The 19,225-nt window shown below is 50.1% G+C and overlaps 1 protein-coding gene and 1 long non-coding RNA gene across 6 annotated transcripts; one reads left to right on the top strand and one right to left on the bottom strand.

Moving 5' to 3' along the window:
* Positions 1-263: 263 nt before the first annotated feature.
* ENO1 (enolase 1) lies at positions 264-17,973 on the bottom strand. Of its 5 annotated transcripts, none has more exons than XM_063631983.1 (11): positions 17,840-17,973; positions 11,050-11,145; positions 9,615-9,673; positions 7,153-7,222; positions 6,253-6,386; positions 5,419-5,641; positions 4,433-4,630; positions 3,150-3,351; positions 2,493-2,601; positions 2,145-2,203; positions 264-691 (listed from the first exon to the last, which is right to left on the bottom strand). In XM_063631983.1, the coding sequence occupies exons 2-11, from the start codon at positions 11,057-11,059 to the stop codon at positions 622-624; spliced, it is 1,134 nt and encodes a 377-aa protein (XP_063488053.1). In that variant the 5' UTR covers positions 11,060-11,145; positions 17,840-17,973; the 3' UTR covers positions 264-621. The 5 variants fall into 5 exon arrangements, with proteins under 5 accessions (XP_063488053.1, XP_055118455.1, XP_055118454.1 ...); XM_055262480.1 differs by lacking the exon at positions 17,840-17,973 and adding an exon at positions 13,938-14,049; XM_055262479.1 differs by lacking the exons at positions 9,615-9,673; positions 17,840-17,973 and adding exons at positions 9,985-10,043; positions 13,956-14,049.
* A 96-nt stretch (positions 17,974-18,069) lies between these two features.
* LOC129472635 (uncharacterized) lies at positions 18,070-19,002 on the top strand. The gene is made up of 2 exons (XR_008653999.1): positions 18,070-18,221; positions 18,679-19,002. It is a non-coding gene; the product is annotated as an uncharacterized lncRNA (long non-coding RNA).
* Positions 19,003-19,225: the final 223 nt, after the last annotated feature.

Below are 19,225 nucleotides of genomic sequence, written 5' to 3'. Positions count from 1 at the left end.
GGTGTCCAAAGTCTCACTCTGCCTCCCAGCTTAGACTCCCTGTTGTGACCCCACTACCCTGGAGGGGCCGCGTATGTCTCTTCTCTTGCCTTCGCCTCTAGTTCCCTTCCCAAGGACCCAGGAAAATGACCCCAACAGATCCTCATCCTTTTCTGTTACGACACCAAACCTTGGTTCTCAAAGGCCGACACCCTTTCGCCAGGGCCCCCTGAACACTAAGGACAGACCCAGATTGTTCCAAACATACACAGGCACACAGAGTATTCTCATGGGTCACTGAGGCTTTTTATTTTGAGCACAAAACCACCGGGGATCTTGCCTGTGGCCACCCCGGAGATGACACGAGGCTCACATGACTCCAGACACTTGGTGGAAAGTGAGGCGAGAAAAACAATGATTTGGACCAATTACACGACTGCAAAGCTAGAGCTGCCAAAAGGGCTCCAGGGAGCTTGGCTTCTGTAGAAGTTCTAAGGAAGCGGTATGAACTCCACAGCGGTGGGGCGCTAACTAGCAGGGACCCCTGCAAGTGTTGGTCGGGGGCCTCGAGCTGCCTGAGCTGACACAAGGGGAGGGGTCTATTTAGCCAACAGGTGACCGAAGGGCTTGCCCGCCCACAGCTTACTTGGCCAGGGGGTTTCTGAAGTTCCTGCCGGCAAACTTAGCCTTGCTGCCCAGCTCCTCTTCAATTCTTGGGAAGGAGAAAGATAAAGAGATGGGGAGGAAAAAAGAAAAATCAGACCTCAAGTTTTAAGTTTTCCCATCCTAGATGTGGTCAAAGACACAGCCCCACTCCTGGGAAGTTGAGAACACAGAACTCTCCAGTTTGTCCACCTTCTTTAAACCCTCTAAACTTGTGCTTCTCTGAGAAGCCAGATATAGAAAAGTATTTAGTTCTCATCTCAATTCACCATGCTAGGTGCCCTCCACCCACTGCCCCTTCTCCTCCTCTCCTCTCCCCGTCAGTGTTGCAGAGGGGCAAAGTAAAATGTTAGTATTGCCATTTCTTGGAAGACAAAAATTCTAATGCTTTTGTTTTTTTAAAAAATATTGAAGGGACAACAAATAAATGGCATGGGGAGAAAAGGAGAGTGACCTTATTAGAAGACAAAATGTGTGAGCTGTTTGGATCTTAAAAAAAAAAAAAAAAAAAAGGCCAACACATTTTGGGGCCAGGCACAGTGGGAGGCCAAGGTGGGAGGATCACCTGACGTCAGCCTGACCAATATGGTGAAACCCCGTCTCTATTAAAAATACAAAAACAAAAAAAACAATTAGCTAGGCATGGTGGTGGGCATCTGTAATCCCAGCTACTCGGGGGGCTCAGACAGAATTGCTTGAACCTGGGAGGCAGAGGTTGCAGTGAGCCAAGATTGCGCCACTGCACTCCAGCCTGGGTGACAGAGTGAGATCCGTCTCAAAAAAATAAAAATAAAATTCCCCAGCAAAAAAAGAATGGGAGTTTGAGGCTGCAGTGAGCTATGACTGCCCCAGTGCACTCCAGCCTGAGTGACACGGCAAGACCCTGTTTCAAACGAACAACAAAAAAGCCCCGCGTCTACTGTTCACCTGCTTTTTTGTGTATGTTTGATAATTTCCAGGATACAGTTTTAATGAAGGAGTAATATGGGAGAACTTGGCGGGGGGAGGGGGGGACAAGTCTCCTGGTGTTCAGGGGCTTCCCACGGACACAGACAGGAAAGGGAGACCAGAACAGCCCCACAGCGCTCACAAGTGGAAACCCAGCCATGTGCCCTTCGGCCTTTTCTTCCTCCCTCCGAGCCCTGGCTCCACATCCACAAACAGCGGTTAAATGCGCTGAAACAGATCATATGAAGGAGCTCTCTGAAAGCTCTAAGAAAGTCATGGATCAGCTGTCAAAGGGGGTCCTATTCTTTCTCACCAGAAGAGGGCAGCACTGTGTGGAACAGGCTCCTGCCTCTGGTGGCATTGCAGTGGGTGGAGGGTCTAGGCCTAACTCTGTCCCGACCTAAGCCTGCTCAGGGCCTGGCTGTCTGCACTGTGCACCTGCACCTGTACACGTTCCCAGAGCCAGGAGCTCCTGGGGGAGGGCAGTGCCTACACTGAGTGCAGACCCCCACCTGGTGAACCACAGGCCCCTTGTTCTCAGGAGCCCTCCTTACCTGAGGAGCTGGTTGTACTTGGCCAAGCGCTCAGATCGGCAAGGGGCACCAGTCTTGATCTAGGAGAAAAGAAAGGCCGTTTGCTTATAGTGGACAGGCTTTGCAGGCATTTCTGGCAGGGAGAGGGTGTGATGTCAAAGAGAATTTCTAGAGGATCTGATGCTAGGAAAGTGGGGGCCACAACACACAGGCAGGGCCCTCATGCCCTCATTCTGTTCAGGCTCAGAAATGAGAGCAGCGACTCAGGGGACATGAGCAAAACGGGGACAGACATGGAGCTTCACTGGTTTTGGGTCTTCCTAAGAAGTTGAGGTCAGAGAGAAGAAAGGAGGAGATGCTCATTCTTACCTGCCCAGTGCACAGCCCCACAACCAGGTCGGCGATGAAGGTATCTTCAGTTTCCCCTGAACGATGAGACACCATGACACCCCAACCATTGGCCTGGGCCAGCTTGCACCTGGAAGCCAAGGAACAACCCAGATGGCATGACCCCATTTTCTGGTGCCACAACCCCCCAAGGCCATTACCCCTCGGTGCCAGCAGGAGAGCAGTGGAGGGGCTGTTAATGGCTAAAGCTCTCCATGCCTGGGATTTGTCAAGAGCACAGAGGACAACACTCACCCTCCTCTGAACTCTTCTACCCCAGGACTTTCTTAGTCCTCTTGTCATAGTTGAAACACTGGGTTCAGCCTCCCTTGATGGGAGAAAGACTAGTGTTCTCTGACAGAGCTCTTCACAGAATACAACTACTTGCTATGTTGCCTAGGCTGGTCTTAAGCTGCTGAGCTCAAGTGATCCTTCTGCCTTGGCCTCCCAAAATGTTGGGAATACAGGCCCCGACTGTTTAATTTAAAAGGCTCCTGAGTTCAAACACAAAACCTGTTAAAATTCCAGGATGTCCTATATTCTGGCCAGCAGGATTCCCACATCACCAGAACAAAAGGGCCCTTTTCTGATTCACAAGCCGTAGCTGCGGGAAAGCTGCTCGCCTGGGAAGACACTTACGCCTGAAGAGACTCGGTCACGGAGCCAATCTGGTTGACTTTGAGCAGGAGGCAGTTGCAGGACTTCTCGTTCACCGCCTTGGCAATCCTCTTTGGGTTGGTCACTGTGAGATCATCCCCAACTACCTGGATTCCTGCACTGGCCGTGAACTTCTGCCAAGCTCCCCAGTCATCCTGGTCAAAGGGATCTTCAATAGACACCACTAAGGAAAGGAGGGACACGCCTCATCAGTGTGATTCTCCCAGTGTGTTCCACTGCAATGCCCAGCCTTGCTTCCCCCTTGACTTGCTGCTCGCCTGGCCTCACACTGCCCAAAAGTATAGGACGGGGATGGCTCTCCAACTGATCTAACTGCAGCTGTGAAATCCCGGGATCAAATGATCCTCCCACCTGAGCTTCGTGAGTCGCTGGGACTATAGGGGTATGCCAACCCACCCAGCTACTCATTTTATTTTATTTTTTGTAGAAATGGAGTCTTGCTATGTTCCCTAGGCTAATCTCAAACTCCTGGGCTCAAGTGATGCTGTTTCAGCCTCTCCAAGCACTGGGATTCCAGGCGTGAGCCACCATATGCCCAGCCTCAAAAATTTTGTTTAAGACCTGTAAGAAGAGGACACTTATTTGTCTAGGGTGGTTTGAGTTTAGTGCCACTGAAAATCAGAATGCAGCCACAGACTCAGAAGTGAGACGACCTGAGTCTGGGTCTTGGCTTGACCTTGACCAAGTTATTTAGGGGACTGGTTAAACACAGACTCTGGAGTCAGATTTCCTGGTCTGAATTCTTGCCCCACCATTTGCTGTGTGGTCTCGGGCAGATTATTCAACCAGCCATCAGTTTCCTCTCCTGCAGAAAGGTAGTCACAGTCTCTATCCTGTGTACACACAGAGCCTAAAATGAATTATTCCCAGCTCACAGGAAGCATGATACATCTCAGTACCAAGTGGCTGTTCTGATTCTGAAGGCTTGGTTCCCTCCTCACCTGTCTAATGGAGCACAGACCGCATCTGCTCCTGAGACAGAGACAGGAGATAATCGTACTGTGAACTTATAATGCAATGTTGCTGCTGGCACCCGAGCTCCTTAGCTACACAAGAACCTCTGTGAAGCCCTGTGTATGTACAAGTGGGGGCAAGCCCCCTGGCAAATCCCCTACAGGAGCTGGAGGTTCAGACACACCCTCCCCCTCCCCCTCCTTGCAGCCATCACCAGCCAGCCAGATGCTCCAGCTGCCCTGCTGCAGGTCAGTGGCGGGAAAGGGAGATGGCACTCCGGGAACACTCACCTGGGTAGTCCTTGATGAAGGACTTGTACAGGTCAGCCAGCTGGTCAGGCGAGATGTACCTGCTGGGGTCATCGGGAGACTTGAAGTCCAGGTCATACTTCCCAGACCTGAAGAACTCGGAGGCTGCTACGTCCATGCCGATGACCACCTTATCAGTGTAGCCAGCTTTCCCAATAGCAGTCTTCAGCAGCTCCAGGCCTGGGAAGAGATGGTGGCAACAGGTTTCGAAAACAGGTAGGTAGAGAGAAAACTTCCCTTCAACAGCTGCTACACAGGGACTGTAACACAAAGATCAAGAGGTGTTCAGGCCCCAACCAGTAGTTGTGACATCAGTTACTTTTTTTCTGCTTTGGGGCAAGAAACCATGGGTCAGAGCTCTTGGTGCATACGAAATGGGAAATTGAGCACAGCTTCCAAGAAAGCAGCCCTTCTCACTGACAAATGCTCCCAAATTTAGTGCCCAGGAACAGCTGTCCTGGCCACGATACAATTACAGTAAGCAGCTGAGATCAGCTGTCCCAAGGCACAGGCCTTAAACACAGCAGAAGCGGGATCCAAGAGAAAGCCCAGTGGAGGCAGCCCGGGGTGGCAGGATCCTCCCGCCAGGCTGTGCCGTTGAGAGCTCAGGCTCAGGGTCTGCCGTCCATGGCTGAGCTGCCCTGCCAGCAGGACAGACGGACAGACACTCGGCTCCCCAAACTATTAGGTATCGCTCGAGCCCAGGAGGCAGAAGTTGTTGTGAGACGAGATTGCGCCACTGCACTCCAGCCTGGGCGACAGAGACGCCATCTCAAAAAAAAGAGAAAAAAATATGTAAAATAAAATGAAGCTCCCCCTTTCCTCCTTAAAACTGTTGGAAGGGTCTTGATCTGTACAAACTACAGGTGGAAAGAATAGATTTCCACAGTGGGAGGTGTGGACGACCCCCCACAGAGGGAGCTGGCGCTGCAGGGCTCGGTGGGGAGGGGGTTCCCCAGCGCCTTTACCTTCTTTATTCTCTAGGATGTTGGGAGCAAACCCGCCTTCATCCCCCACATTGGTGGCATCTTTCCCGTATTTCTCCTTGATGACATTCTTCAGGTTGTGGTAAACCTCTGCTCCAATGCGCATGGCTTCCCTGAAGTTGGCTGCACCGACTGGGAGGATCATGAACTCCTGCATGGCCAGCTTGTTGCCAGCGTGAGAACCGCCATTGATGACATTGAACGCCTGGGGAGAGCAGAGCAGAGAAGCATGGCACCGGGTCCAGAGAGCCCCACAGGGCAGTAAGCCCCTCTGGTCCTACCATCCCCATCTGGCTCACAGATGAGCCCAAGACTTGCTCCTTAAGGAGCACCAGAGGGGCCAGGGTGGCTATGAAATGCTCACCAGGTCTCTGACTCATGTTTTTAGACAGGGTCTCGCTGTACTGGTCTTGCCTAGGCTGGTCTCAAACTCTTGGGTTCAAGCGATCCTTCTGCCTCAGCCTCTTGCTTAGCTGGGACTACAGGTGTGCACTACTGCAACCAGTTCACGCCAGGGCTATTTTGATAACCGCAAAATCATGATCAACAGGATAAACACATGTGACTATGTCAGCTAATGCTCACAGCCTAGCAAGGCAAGTACTGCTGTCATTTCCTCCCCGAGCCTCCACTGCAGATGAAGGACCTGGGGCACAGGCAAGTTGAGTTACCTGCTCAAGGTCACACTTAACAAGGGGCAGAGCTGTGCTGGGAGAGTCACATGTGTTAAGAGATCAAGGCATAGAAGTCTCGGGTCCCCAGCAGCAAGCTGAAACCCCCAACTCCTTGCTTGGGAAATTCCAATAAACCACTCACCGGGACTGGCAGGATGACTTCAGAGTTGCCGGCCAAGTCAGCGATGTGGCGGTACAGGGGGACCCCCTTCTCAACGGCGCCAGCTTTGCAGACGGCAAGGGACACCCCCAGAATGGCGTTCGCACCAAACTTAGCTAGAACAGAAGAGAACCGAGTGGAATGAAGTCATTTCTGACTCACCAGCTTTTCTCCTGCTGTACTGCCCTGAGGGTTGCATTCTGCACCATCTCCTCCCCCATCACACCTCCATTTCACTGTTACTAGAAATGCAAATGGCATTCCATGTGGACTCACCACTGCTTTTCGCCTCTAAGACAGAGCCCAACTCCGGCCAACTGTAGGAATTACTGAATTCATTATAAGGAGCAAAGCTCTTCTGAGTAACCAAACTGACAAGCTACTGTCACCTGGTTTTGCACCTGATATTCAAAAGTATGATTTCTTTTTCTTTTTTTTTTTTGAGAAGGAGTCTCACTCTATTGCCCAGGCTGCAGTGCAGTGGCAGGATCTCGGCTCACTGCAAGCTCCACCTCCCGGGTTCACACCATTCTCCTGCCTCACCCTCCCTAGTAGCTGGGACTACACGCGCCCACCACCAGGCCTGGCTAATTTTTTGTATTTTTTAGTGGAGACAGGGTTTCACCATGTTAGCCAGGATGGTCTCAATCTCCTGACCTCGTGATCCGCCCGCCTCGGCCTCCCAAAGTGCTGGGATTACAGGCGTGAGCCACTGTGCCAGGCCAAAAGTGTGATTTCTTAAGAGTGAAGCAAAGAAATGGGAAGAGACCACAGGCTCATTTAGTTCATCACTAAGATCATGGACCTCTTCCTGAAAGTTTTTAAAGTCTTCAGGAGACTTCATGATCTTCCCCAGTAAAGATGCCACCTCAGGCCACTCACATTTATTTTCTGTTCCATCCATCTCGATCATCAGTTTGTCAATCTTCTCTTGTTCTGTGACGTTCAGTTTCTACGAGGGAGAGGGGAGAATGAGGGGTTGGTGACACTCTTATCTGCATAGCCTTTGCTCCCCTACCATGGAATCTGACTTTGGAACTGTGTAAAATCAAAATCAATTCTGTGATGTTTGTTTTATAAGCAAAAAAAGTGGAGGACAAAAATCAGTGGGGAGACAAAAAACTGCCTTCTGCTTGCTTTGATGGTTATCAGGCATTCACCCAACAGTGAAACAGAGATGGACGCTCTCAGACACAATGCTTTGTAACAAAAGGTTAACAGTCTACCCAGGGAGCCCAAAGTGACTTTATACCCAAGAGAATTGTCAGGTATGTGCCATGTAAACCACCGCTACCGAGGAACATGGCTTTCATAGGCAATAAATAAGCAAAGCTCATTGTTCACTCAAGCAGGCTGAGCCCTTGAAAGGTAGGCTCTGCTGCTCACTCTTGGCTAACCTCAAAGACGGCAAATCTTCATCCTCTGATGGGAGGCATGATTTCTGCAGGTAGTCCGAAATCATTTAGCAAAGCGTCTAATGATGGATCAAAATGAGTTTTTGATGAGACTGCAAAGTAACAAAACTGACGTACTGAGAACGGGCTCAAAGTAATCCAATAAAAATCAGTATTACTTTTTAATTTTTTAATTTTTATTTTTTAAGACAGAGTCTCATTCTGTTGCCCAGGCAGGAATGCACTGTCAAGATCTCAGCTCAGTGCAACCTCCACCTCGTGGGCTCAAATGATCCTCTAACCTCAGCTGGGACTATAGGCATGCACCATCATGCCTGGCTAATTTTTGTATTTTTTTTTTTGTAGGGTGGGCTTCGCCATGTTGCCCAGGCTGGTCTCAAACTCCTGGCCTCAAGGGATCTGCCCACCTCAGCCTCCTAAAGTGTTAGAATTACAGGTGTTTGCCACTGCACCCAGCCAAAAATCAGCATTCCATTTTAAACTAATGTATTAATAACAAGGCATTATTTTTTATCTATGATGTTCTTGATATAAAAAAATGCAAAGAAAATCAACTCTGATCCCATCATGCGGTATTAGCAATTTGATGTCTTTTGCAGCTTTGTCAAGGCATCACTGGAATAGGCAGGCAGTTACCCAAGCACACAGCTTCAGAGATCAGTTCTCACTAACAGTTTGGTATGTTTCTCTAGAGTGTTAAAAAAAAAATGTCAGGGGATCCTGCTCATCGTGTGAGTCACACTATGTAGGGGTATGAAGGGACAGAGAACAAGGAATGTGTGGAGGTGTCCAGGAGACTGGCAGAGGATGGTGCAGACAGAACAGCAACAAGAAATTTCATCTGGGGGCTGGTCCGGCAGGGAGTAATTAGAGTGCCATAAAAGCCAGGCCCAAACCAACAAGTCAGGGACAGAGACAACAAAGGAACTCCTCCTTTTCCCTCGTGTACAGAATGAATGCACGGAGGAGAGGGACTAGATTCAAGAATAGACGGAGGCTGTGGCTGGGCTTGGACTGGGCGTAGAGAGCTTTGTTATTTTTATTTTTTGAGACAGAATCTCACTCTGTTGCCCAGGCTGGAGTGAAGTGGCACAATCTCTGCTCACTGCAACCTCTGCCTCCCAGCTTCAAGCGATTCTCATGTCTCAGACTCCCAAGTAGCTGGGACTGCAGGCGTGCACCACCACGCCCGGCTAATTTTTGTACTTTTAGTAGGGATAGGGTTTCACCATGTTGGCTAGACTGGTCTCTAACTCCTGACCTCAAGTGATCCACATACCTCAGCTTCCCAAAGTGCTGGGATTACAGGCGTGAGCCACTGCACCTGGCCCAGAGTGTTTTTAGACAGGGTTTTTCAAACCAGTCCCATCTGATGAGTGCCACAGGAATTACAGAGGGACGGGCCGAAGGGAAGGTAAATGAGATAAAACCTGCCGAGTCGGGTGGGTTGCTGGGTCCCCAGCCCTACTTCACCTCCAGCAGCTCTACTTTTACGTTTGATGTACTGAGATTTCCAGATTTTACTTAACAGGAACTCCACTGTTAAAGTCAGTAGAATTATAGTAAATAATTCCAAAGTTCATGAGAAATTAGTCACCATGGACACTACCACGAACACCCCTGAGAGCCACTCTTAGAATCTGGATCTTAACTTCCCCAAAGGTCCAGAGAGTTGCAGGGGGGAAAAAACCTCAGGGCTCTAAGTGTCTCATTCTTCTGATGCAATTCCATCTGCTCCCAAAAGTGGGGTGAGGCAGCGAGCAGGTTAAAATAAATTATGTCATGCACAGATTGTTCTCATGCATTATAGGGAATCCAATCGGCTTCTGTAGCTCTCAGAATAAGCTCTTCCATAAACAGGAAAGCCCCTGGGCCTGGGAGACGCTCTGGTGGCTTTAGACACATTAGTTATCAGGAGGCAGGTCCTACCTTGCTAACCAGGGCAGGCGCAATAGTTTTATTGATGTGCTCAACAGCCTTTGAGACACCTAGAAGGAACAATCAAATCAAATTACTGACATTAACTTTAAAAGCAGGCTCGAGCAGCATTGTTAGAGAGAACCACTGTTGAGGCCGACGCGGAAGCCCACCAAGGGACCTTCTGTGGGACCTCTTCCCCCACTCCCCTTTCCCCCCAGAATCGGAGGACTTTTCCGGCCCAGTCTGAGTGCTCCTAGGACCCCAGAGGGTTAGAGCCACACAAACAGCAGCTGGCTCAGAGTGATCTGACTGGAGGTTAGTTTGCAAGACCATGCACTGGAAACACCAACTGCAGACTAAAGGCTGTTCAATCAGTTACCTGAGTGCACAGGGCTGGTGCCAGGAACTCATTAATATACTTAATGGGTCTGGAGACGCCTGCCCAGCAGAGAATGAAGAAGGAAAAATGAGAGAGACTCAGAAGAGAACCGGTGATGAAGGACTGCGAGTGAGAGACGGTGAGGGGACAGGAAAGCAGAGGAGAGCATTTCAGGGGCCATGCGTTCAATCTTCCACAAATGCTTACTTACTGAGCACTCATTACCATCAAGGCACAGCATCATCCTGCTCCGGGTAAGTCCCCACGTACGCCATTAAACAATGGTCAAATGATAACACGTTCGTGTGTGGAGAGTGCTTCTTACAGCATTAAAGCGGGACTGAACACCCAGCACCACCACTGCGACACCAGCCCAGTGTTTCACAACCTGATTTCATCGTTGTCCCTTCCCCTGCAGGCTTTTTGGAGTTTTCTGGGTCCCCCACTGAGAATGTGTGATCTAGCCCTATGTGCTTTTCTGTAACATGGCCACATGTTCTATCTCTAGAAAGGTCAGTGTTGCACACACACTAAGTCAATTTGAATACAGCCAGAGGTTGGCTCTGCCACAGAGCAGGGCTCCTGTGAGTCAGTCAACAGGAAAATCAGACTAAATGACACATCTGTAGCTCACTATTCAGGGTAGGTCATTGGTTAGACCTTCCCCGGATCCCTTCTAGCCCTTGAAGAGGCTGATGAACTGGAGGGCCCACAGAACCCTCCTGGGAGATGGGGAAACTTTTCTTTAGTTAACAGGCCCTGTTCTCATCCTTGGGTTCCTGTCCTAACCGTGAAGGAGTATTTCGCAGATTGGGGACAAATTGCAATAGAAACAAGCATTGGAACTCTCGACCCAGAGCATGCAGGCTCAGGAACCCCGGAATCCACACGCCAACTTTCCTGTCCACGTGGTGGTGCACTGCTTCCACCAACATCATGGGTTACAGCAGGTTTACCTGCCATAAACCTGCAAATGCAAGTGCCACCCAGAGAGGACAGGACTGGGCAAGGCCAGGAACGGGGCTGGAGGCAGGGAGGCAATGGGCTGTGGGTTCTAAGGCTTACCCTTCCCCATATAGCGAGTCTTATCATTGTCCCGGAGCTCTAGCGCCTCATAGATACCAGTTGAAGCACCACTGGGCACAGCAGCTCTGAAGAGACCTGGATGAGAGGAAAAAAGATGTAGTAGCAATTCAGAAATCCAGTTCCAGCACAATCCCAAGTCCCCTCTCGCCCATAGATGCATTTATCATTAGGGAGCTGTTTCTTCCTCCTACCAACTGTGTGAATTAAACGCTCTGGCCTGTTCTTCATGCGTTTCACATGCCTGTACTGCAAAGATGACTAATTCCCCTAGCAGAAAGAAAGTGTTCTACAGCAGAGCCTACATGCCACCTGGGGGTCTTGTTAAAATGTAGATTCTGACCCAGGCGAATGTGTGTCCCTCACAAGCTTGCGTTGGTGCCCTGTGGATTATTCCAGCAGCACTGCCCAAGAGAAATCCAACGCGAGCCATACAGGGCATTGAAGATGTTCTGGTACTTTTTTTTTCTTTTTTTGAGACAGTCTCGCTCTATCCCCCAGGCTAGAGTGCATGGCGCGATCTCGGCTCACTGCAATCTCCACCTTCTGGGTTCAAGCAATTCTCCTGCATCAGGCTCCCCAGCAGCTGGCATTACAGCAGCGTGCCACCACGCCCGGCTAATTTTTGTATTTTTAGTAGAGACGGGGTTTCACCATGTTGGCCAGGCTGGTTTTGAACTCCTGACCTCAGGTGATCTGCCCACCTCGGCCTCCCAAAATGGTGAGATTACAGGCATGAGCCACCATGCCCAGGCAGATACTATATTGATGTTAAGCATAAAATTAGGGTAATTTAACTGGCTCAGGAGGAGTATCTAGCTCATTTGTTTCAGTTTGGACAATGCTAAATGCTATTTTGGGGGTTCTATGCCCAACTGGAAACTGGCAAACAGGATGGATGTGGGAGGAAGGAATAAAGATAATAAAATGCACAGTTTAATAAATGTAAGAACTGAACCAAATAATCTTGCAGATACTGAAACCAGCCATCTGGTGAAACCTATACCTGTAACAAGGGCAATCTTTGGTGGAGGTAAAAGAACAGATGGTGTCAAGGAAGATGTTGCAGAGAAACCAACCAGATATTTCTAGCAAAGGACCCACCAGCATTCCCTGCTGCACTGCAGTGTGTGCTATCAACAGGTCATACTTTCTTCTTGAAACCTGCCCTGGCTCCCTGCACTGGATCAGGCAAAGACAAGATGAAAACAAGAGGCTTGGAGTCTACGGACTTTTGGTGATGATAATGTGTTCACGCATGTTCACCACTCTAGTGGGGATGCTGACAACGGCGGGGCTGCGCATGTGCAGAGGCAGCGGGTACACGTGGGTTTATGGACCTCTGCACCTTCCGCCTGCTTCCACTGTGAACCTAAAACCGCTCTAAAAAAGTTGATGAGACATGCAGAGAGATGAAAGGTTCTGAGCAAGTCCATCATTTCATGTTTTTTGAAAAGGGTTAAGTCACACAAGAGAAAGTTCCATTCATTTCAATTTCAAAATGTCCGCCTCCCAACAATCTTCTAGCGTCTGGGGTCTTTTGTTGCTTAAAGTTCATTAATTTCCAAGCAGAAAGTTCCACCCGTTCGTTGACTAAGCAAACCACTCACCACTCTTACTGGATGAAGGGAACTCTCAGCATCCTGTGAGAACCCTCAGGGTTCCCTATAAAGCCAGTGAGAAACCCCACTGTGCTTGAGAGCCCACACAGCAAGCAGCCAAAGGCGGAACTCAGGCATTCTTTTGCCCAATGAAGTCGGGCCTCAAGGATCCCTTCTTGCCGAGGGGGAGGGGAGGTGCAAGGGGAAGGGAAGGGCTGGGGTTCCACTGCCAGGCCTGTGACTCACAGATGGTGACTCAGCTCTGACTGGCAGTTCTCTGTGAGTTTAGCACCCCTGAGTGATTCTGCCTGAAGCTCCTTTGCCAACCTCATCCACTCTGTCCATCGTGCCATGTGCTGGAGGTAACACGGAGCTACAGAGGCACTGGATTTTCTTCTTAAAGGAAGGAGTTTCACCATTCTCTAATTTTTTCATAAGAAAATTCCTCATATGGGGATTGACAGCCAGGTAAAAATGAGAGCCTCCGGACTATTCCAAAGCCCACAGGTAAAAACTGTCCTTGATCCTGGCTGAAGACTGATTTCTAGACAGAGATAAAGGTGCTACATTCACACCTGTTGTCCCTCCCCTTATCAAGAGATACCATCCTATCACACTGTATCTCCACATTTGGTCACAGCAAGCTGTCAGCTAACAACTAGTGATGGGCCCTTTTAGGGACAAGGTCTCATGGTATCACCTTACTTCCTTACCTCACTGACTTAGGAGCCAACTTATGTGGTTTTAAGCCAAGGAGCTGGCGGAGTCAGGCAGGGTGGCTCACGCCTATAATCCCAGCACTTTGGGAGGCCGAGGCAGGCAGAACACCTGAGGTCAGGAGTTCGAGACCAGCCTGACCAATATGGTGAAACCCCATCTCTACCAAAAATGCAAAAATTAGCCAGGTGTGATGGTGCATGCCTGTAGTCCCAGGCACTTGGGAGGCTAAGACAGGAGAATTGCTTGAACCCGGGAGGCGGAGGTTGCAGTGAGCCGAAATTATGCCACTGCACTCCAGCCTGGGTGACAGAGCAAGACTTCATCTCAAAGAAAAAAAAGAAAAAAAAGAAGCCGAGAAGCAGCAAGACACTGGCTCCATGCCTAAAAATCCCCCAACCCTCGCAGTCAGGAAGCACAACCTACTAGCATGTGCAGACAGAAAGAAAAGCTTTAACAGATTTTTTTTTTTTTTTTTTTTTTTTTTGCCTAAGGCTCCAGTATTTGTAGAAAAATTTTAAAATGAAGCATGGTGGAAGGAACCGTGGAAACCAAGGAGGTGGCACATACCTTTTGAGGTGAAGAGATCAACCTCAACAGTGGGATTCCCACGAGAGTCAAAGATCTCCCTGGCATGGATCTTGAGAATAGACATGGTGAATTTCTGTAGGAGAAACACAGAGTTCATGTTTTCCATAAGCCATAATGCTGCATTTGCTCACTCATTCAAGGAATCACTTCCAAGGTTCGTGGACTAGAAAGAATCAGCACTGGACTAAATACTGGATGTAGGAAAGCTGGCTAGGGTGGGGGGAAAAGCCTGCTGGAAAGCAGTGGGAATTCTCCTAATTAAGTAGTTAGGGCCTAGCTCCAGAAAGCCTTAACCTGATTACGCTTAGCGTTCCATTATTGGAACGCTAAGGATGTGGGAGTCATTTTTAACCACTGCTCAAGTCATTGCCAAGGTCTGATTTTTCACAAAAAAAGATCTGCAACCTCTGGCATAAATGGGTTAAACCCCAGCAATCGAGGTCTTATTCTGTAAGCAAAAAGAAAAAAAAAAAAAAGCGAGAGAGAAAAAGCCCACAGATGTGTGTGCCTAGGGAGAATCAAATCCAAATAGAAAGATGAACGTGTTGCTGGACGCAGAGCGGCCCAGGAGCTGTCTGAAACTGGCTATTGTCATGAGTGAACAATGAGGGCTGGCATGGGAATGGAAAGGAACCAAGAACAGACATGAAGGTCACAAGCAAAACCACCTAGGGTGAGGCCAAAAAGAGGGTGGGGGGACCAGGGGAAAATGTAGCTTGTAGCAGAATTAAAACAAAATAGTGAATTAAGTTTGGACATAATTCTTCAGATTAAATTTGAAGTAGCAGCAGAATATTCACTTAGTAGGTACTTGATCAGAAATTCTGAGTTTGGAAGTCAGGAACAATGAAGTCCTTGGACTGTGATCTTGGCTACTGCCACTTCCTGGGACTTACCAATATCAGAGTACTTGGGTCTTCAGTATTGTTATGTCACTAATGATAACATCTTTATTTTATTCTAATTACTTTTTTAAGAGATGGCAGTCTCACTATGTTGCCCAGGCTGCTCTCAAACTCCTGGGCTCAAGCGATCCTCCCCTGCCTTGGCCTCCCAAAGCATGCTAGGATGATTACAGGGGTGAGCCACCAGGACCAACTAATAATGACATCTAATTATTTCTTCCCAAGGGGGTTTCATAATTTGTAAATAGAGGAAAAATTCTTTGAACACCAGGATACTTCAAGGGAAGGGGCTTCCTTTAACAACACCTTAAAAAAAAAAAAGAATTTAAAGCAATGAAAAACAAATAGCAATTCCTCAAAGAAAAATCCCTTCTTACTTTTTTCCTTGGCGCTCTCCAAAGAAACTAACTGAACGACTTATAGAACTGAGGTGGGTGAGAGGAACTTGGTGTTTAAAGCCATTATCTACCTGGGCTCCCCTCCAACATCTTCTCTGGAATGTCCTGAGGTGGCAGGTTTTTAACTTTCAAAATTATTTACCGAAGTCATTTCTGTGGCTTTGTTGTCTATGTAACAATGGAGTTTTATTCATTAGCCAAAAAAAAGGTACTTAGTTTTTATCTTCTAGGTTCCAAAAAGGCAAATTTGTTTACACATATTTTTAGATTTAATTTTGCGTTTTGGCAAATTATATACTCGAGTAACATTTCCATCACTGCAAAAAGTTATCTCAGGCCATTTCTAGTCAATATCCCCCTGCCCCATCTCCAGGCCACCACTGTGGTATACTTTGTGTATTTCAGTCATACTTTTAAAGGCAATTTTATTAAGGCATCTCCGTATTTTTGTTTTCATTTTAGTGACTTAAGACAAAAGTCTTGACCGGGCGCGGTGGCTCACGCCTGTAATCCCAGCACTTTGGGAGGCCGAGGCGGGTGGATCACGAGGTCAGCAGATCGAGACCAGCCTGGCCAACACGGTGAAACCCTGTCTCTACTAAAAATACAAAAAAATTAGCCGGGCGTGGTGGCAGGCGCCTGTAGTCCCAGCTACTTGGGAGGCTGAGGCAGAAGAATGGCATGAACCCGGGAGGCGGAGCTTGCAGTGAGTCGAGATTGCGCCACTGCACTCCAGCCTGGGCGACAGAAGGAGACTCCGTCTCAGGAAAAAAAAAAAAAAAAGACAAAAGTCTTAGGATGTGAAAATAAACTGTGATTTTTTTTTATTTTTTGAGACGGAGTTTCGCTGTTGTCGCCCAGACTGGAGTTTAATGGCGCCATCTTGGCTCACTGCAACCTCAGCCTCCTAGGTTCAAGCGACTCTCCTGTCTCAGCCTCCCGAGTAGCTGGGACTATAGGCACCTGCCACCATGCCCGGCTAATTTATTTTTTTTTGAGACGGAGTCTCCCTCTTTCGCCCAGGCTAGAGTGCAGTGGCACGATCTCGACTCACTGCAAGCTCCGCCTCCAGAGTAGCTGGGACTACAGGCGCCCATAACTACACCCGGCTAATTTTTTGGTATTTTTAGTTGAGATGGGGTTTAGCAGAGTAGGATGGTCTCCATCTCCTGACCTCATGATCCGCCCGCCTCGGCCTCCCAAAGTGCTAGGATTACAGGCGTGAGCCACCGCGCCCGGTCGATTTTCGGTAGAGATGGGGTTTCACCACGTTGGCCAGGCTGGTCTCTAACTCCCGACCTCAGGTGATCCTGAGGAGGCCCACCTCGGCCTCCCAAAGTGCCGGGATTACAGGCGTGAGCCACCGCGCCTGGACCATTCACAGCTTTTTTAGCCGCCTGGATGGAACCCCGAATTAGGGACACAGTAAATGAATAGAGTAGTCAGGGCCCGGGTGGGCCTGAAAGGCAAGTGAAGCAATGGACCATACCGCCCAGAGAAGCGCACAGAGCAGGGGAACATTGAACAGGAAGCTTTCTTAAAATACATCCTTCTTGGCCTAGCGCGGTTGCTCACGCCTGTAATTCCAGCACTTTGGGAGGCCGAGGCGGGCGGATCTCCTGAAGTCGGGAGTTCACGACCAGCCTGGCCAACATGGTGAAACACCGCCTCTACTTAAAAAATAAAAAATAAAAAAATACAAAATTAGCCGGGCGTGGTGGCGTATGCCTGTAATCCCAGCTACTCGGGAGGCTGAGGTAGGAGAATCGCTTGAACCCAGGAGGCGGAGGTTGCTGTGAGCCAAGATCGCGCAATTGCACTCCAGCCTGGGCAACAAGAGCAAAACTCAAAAAAAAAAAAAAAAATCCTCCTTAAATCAGATCAGGGCCCGACTTTTGGTGGCCAGCCGGGGAGCCGCTCTTGCCCAACTTGGGCGAGGTCGCCTGGAGGGCTTGCCAATGATCTAACGGCTCTGCTGCAGGTTCCTCAAGAAGAGGTGCCTTCTCGGAGTTAAATGAGTCACCGCTTACTGGGCAGAAGCGCGGGCCGCTAGCGCGGGCGAGGCGGGGGCTGCCGGTGGGGGAGGGGGCCGCAGCCTCGTGGGCATCTCCACTCTCGCCGCCCTCCTCCATTTTAGGAAGGGCCTGGCCTGAATGGCCACCTCCGCTAAGTCTGCGTCTATCCCAAAAACCTTACACTTGGCTACGATGGAAAAGCAACTTCCACTCCCAACTCCCGCTGTGCTAAGCAGCTCGCGTGTGCAGCTCCAGACCTTCCCCTCAGTGACTCGGCCCCGCAGTCGGTAATCACGTGTTGATCTGCACTTTCCCCTCCAAAGAAATCGGGGGCCCAGCACGTGCGCCTGGCATTGCGCCCTCGCCCCGGGCCTCGGGGTGAGCGGGGGCACCAGTTCCCATCCAGGGAGGCGGCTCGCACGCGCGCCCGACCCCGCCACGCTGGGCCTGCGGGCGCGCCGCCTCCCTCGGAGGGAAAAGAGCCCCGCAAGCCCAGAAAAGCCCTGCGCCGCCTGCCTGTTGCTCAGCCCTTCCCCAATCATTACCTAGCCGCTGGGTCTCGTCGCCTAGGAGAGGAAGCGGAGGGTGCTGCAGACACCGAGGTGAACGTAAAGCAGGCGAGGTCTGCGTGCTCCGGGTCCCCACAGATACTGTCTGCACCGCCCGCGCCGACTTCCTGCCTAGCTAAGGCGAGCCCCACCCACTTCCCGCCTCAGGGGCACGCCCCCTCAGTGCCGCCTCGCCATTGGTCGGGAGAGCCGTCACTCATTCCCTCACCTCCCGGAAAGGGGCGGGACTGCGGCGGCTGCAGCAGCGTGGAAAGGGGGGGTGTCGACCCGCGGACGTGAGGCGGGCAGCTCTGGGGGGCCCCGACTGCCCAGTGGCCCTGTAGTGGTGCGGGCGAAACTGTGGCCCCAGATAGGACCGGTGAGCCGAACTGGGGTGTGCGGAGCCGGGGCTCCGGGGGGATGGCCCGGGGCGGCGTGGCGGGCATGAGAGCTCGGGGGTCCGTCACGTACTCCGAGTCCCGCACGCACTCAGCGTCGCTCTGGGGCCGCACGTCCGGCCCTCGACCTTGCTGACGACCTTGGCGGCCCGCGCCGCGATCCGAGAGACCCCGTTAGCGTCGAGTCGTTGAGAGGCTGAGCGCCTCGGCCCCACTGCGGGCTTGGGGCGCTGGCCCCGCCGCAGCACTGCGTGTCCGGGGCCACGTGCGCCGCCTGCGCCTGCGCGCTGCCCTCCAGCCGCGCCCGTCCGGCCGGGCTCCGCCTGGCACCCGCCAAGGTGACCCTGTCCCTTTCTCCTTGCTGCGGTGAGAATCAGGCCATCTCTAGCCCATGTCATGTTGCATCTGAAATTTCACATCCCTCTCATTCCCATCTAGGGAACTAGATCAAACCTACCTGGATTCTTGTGAACCATTCATGTGAATTATTTGGAACTGGAATTTCACACAGACCCGGGGAATTTCTCAAAGTTCAAGACGGGTCATATTCCATGGAATATGGAAGGAGTTGGTGTAGTGATTTCACCTTTCTGATCAAGAACTGATAGTCATTAAAACTCAGCTCCGCAATATATCCCCTCACTCCAAGGGAGGGCTGAAATGATCACTTCGTTTTCTGTTACGGCTACTTTTATATTTTTCAACATTACTGCTGGTCTGTAAGAGAACTAAAACATCTGATTTTCCTCATTTCCTTGTAAAGAGGTGTTCAAATATGTACTTGAATTTAATTATTTCTTCTGGTCAGCTGCAAAAACTGCTTTTCTTCCTTAACCCCTAGCATTTTTATCCTCTTAGCTACTGACAGGTTTCCATGGCGTTGGTTAAAAATGAAGGCCTATTGAGACCATAGTATTTGCTTTCCAGTGGGTAAGAAGCAAGAACTTTAGGATTAAATTCAGCAAAAAAAAAAAAAAAATGTAAA

The sequence above is a fragment of the Symphalangus syndactylus genome, chromosome 22 (assembly GCF_028878055.3).
Source record: "Symphalangus syndactylus isolate Jambi chromosome 22, NHGRI_mSymSyn1-v2.1_pri, whole genome shotgun sequence".
NCBI classification, from domain to species: domain Eukaryota; kingdom Metazoa; phylum Chordata; class Mammalia; order Primates; family Hylobatidae; genus Symphalangus; species Symphalangus syndactylus.
The sequence above is the reverse complement of the archived record's forward strand: the minus strand, read 5'-3'. Positions and strand labels throughout refer to the sequence as shown.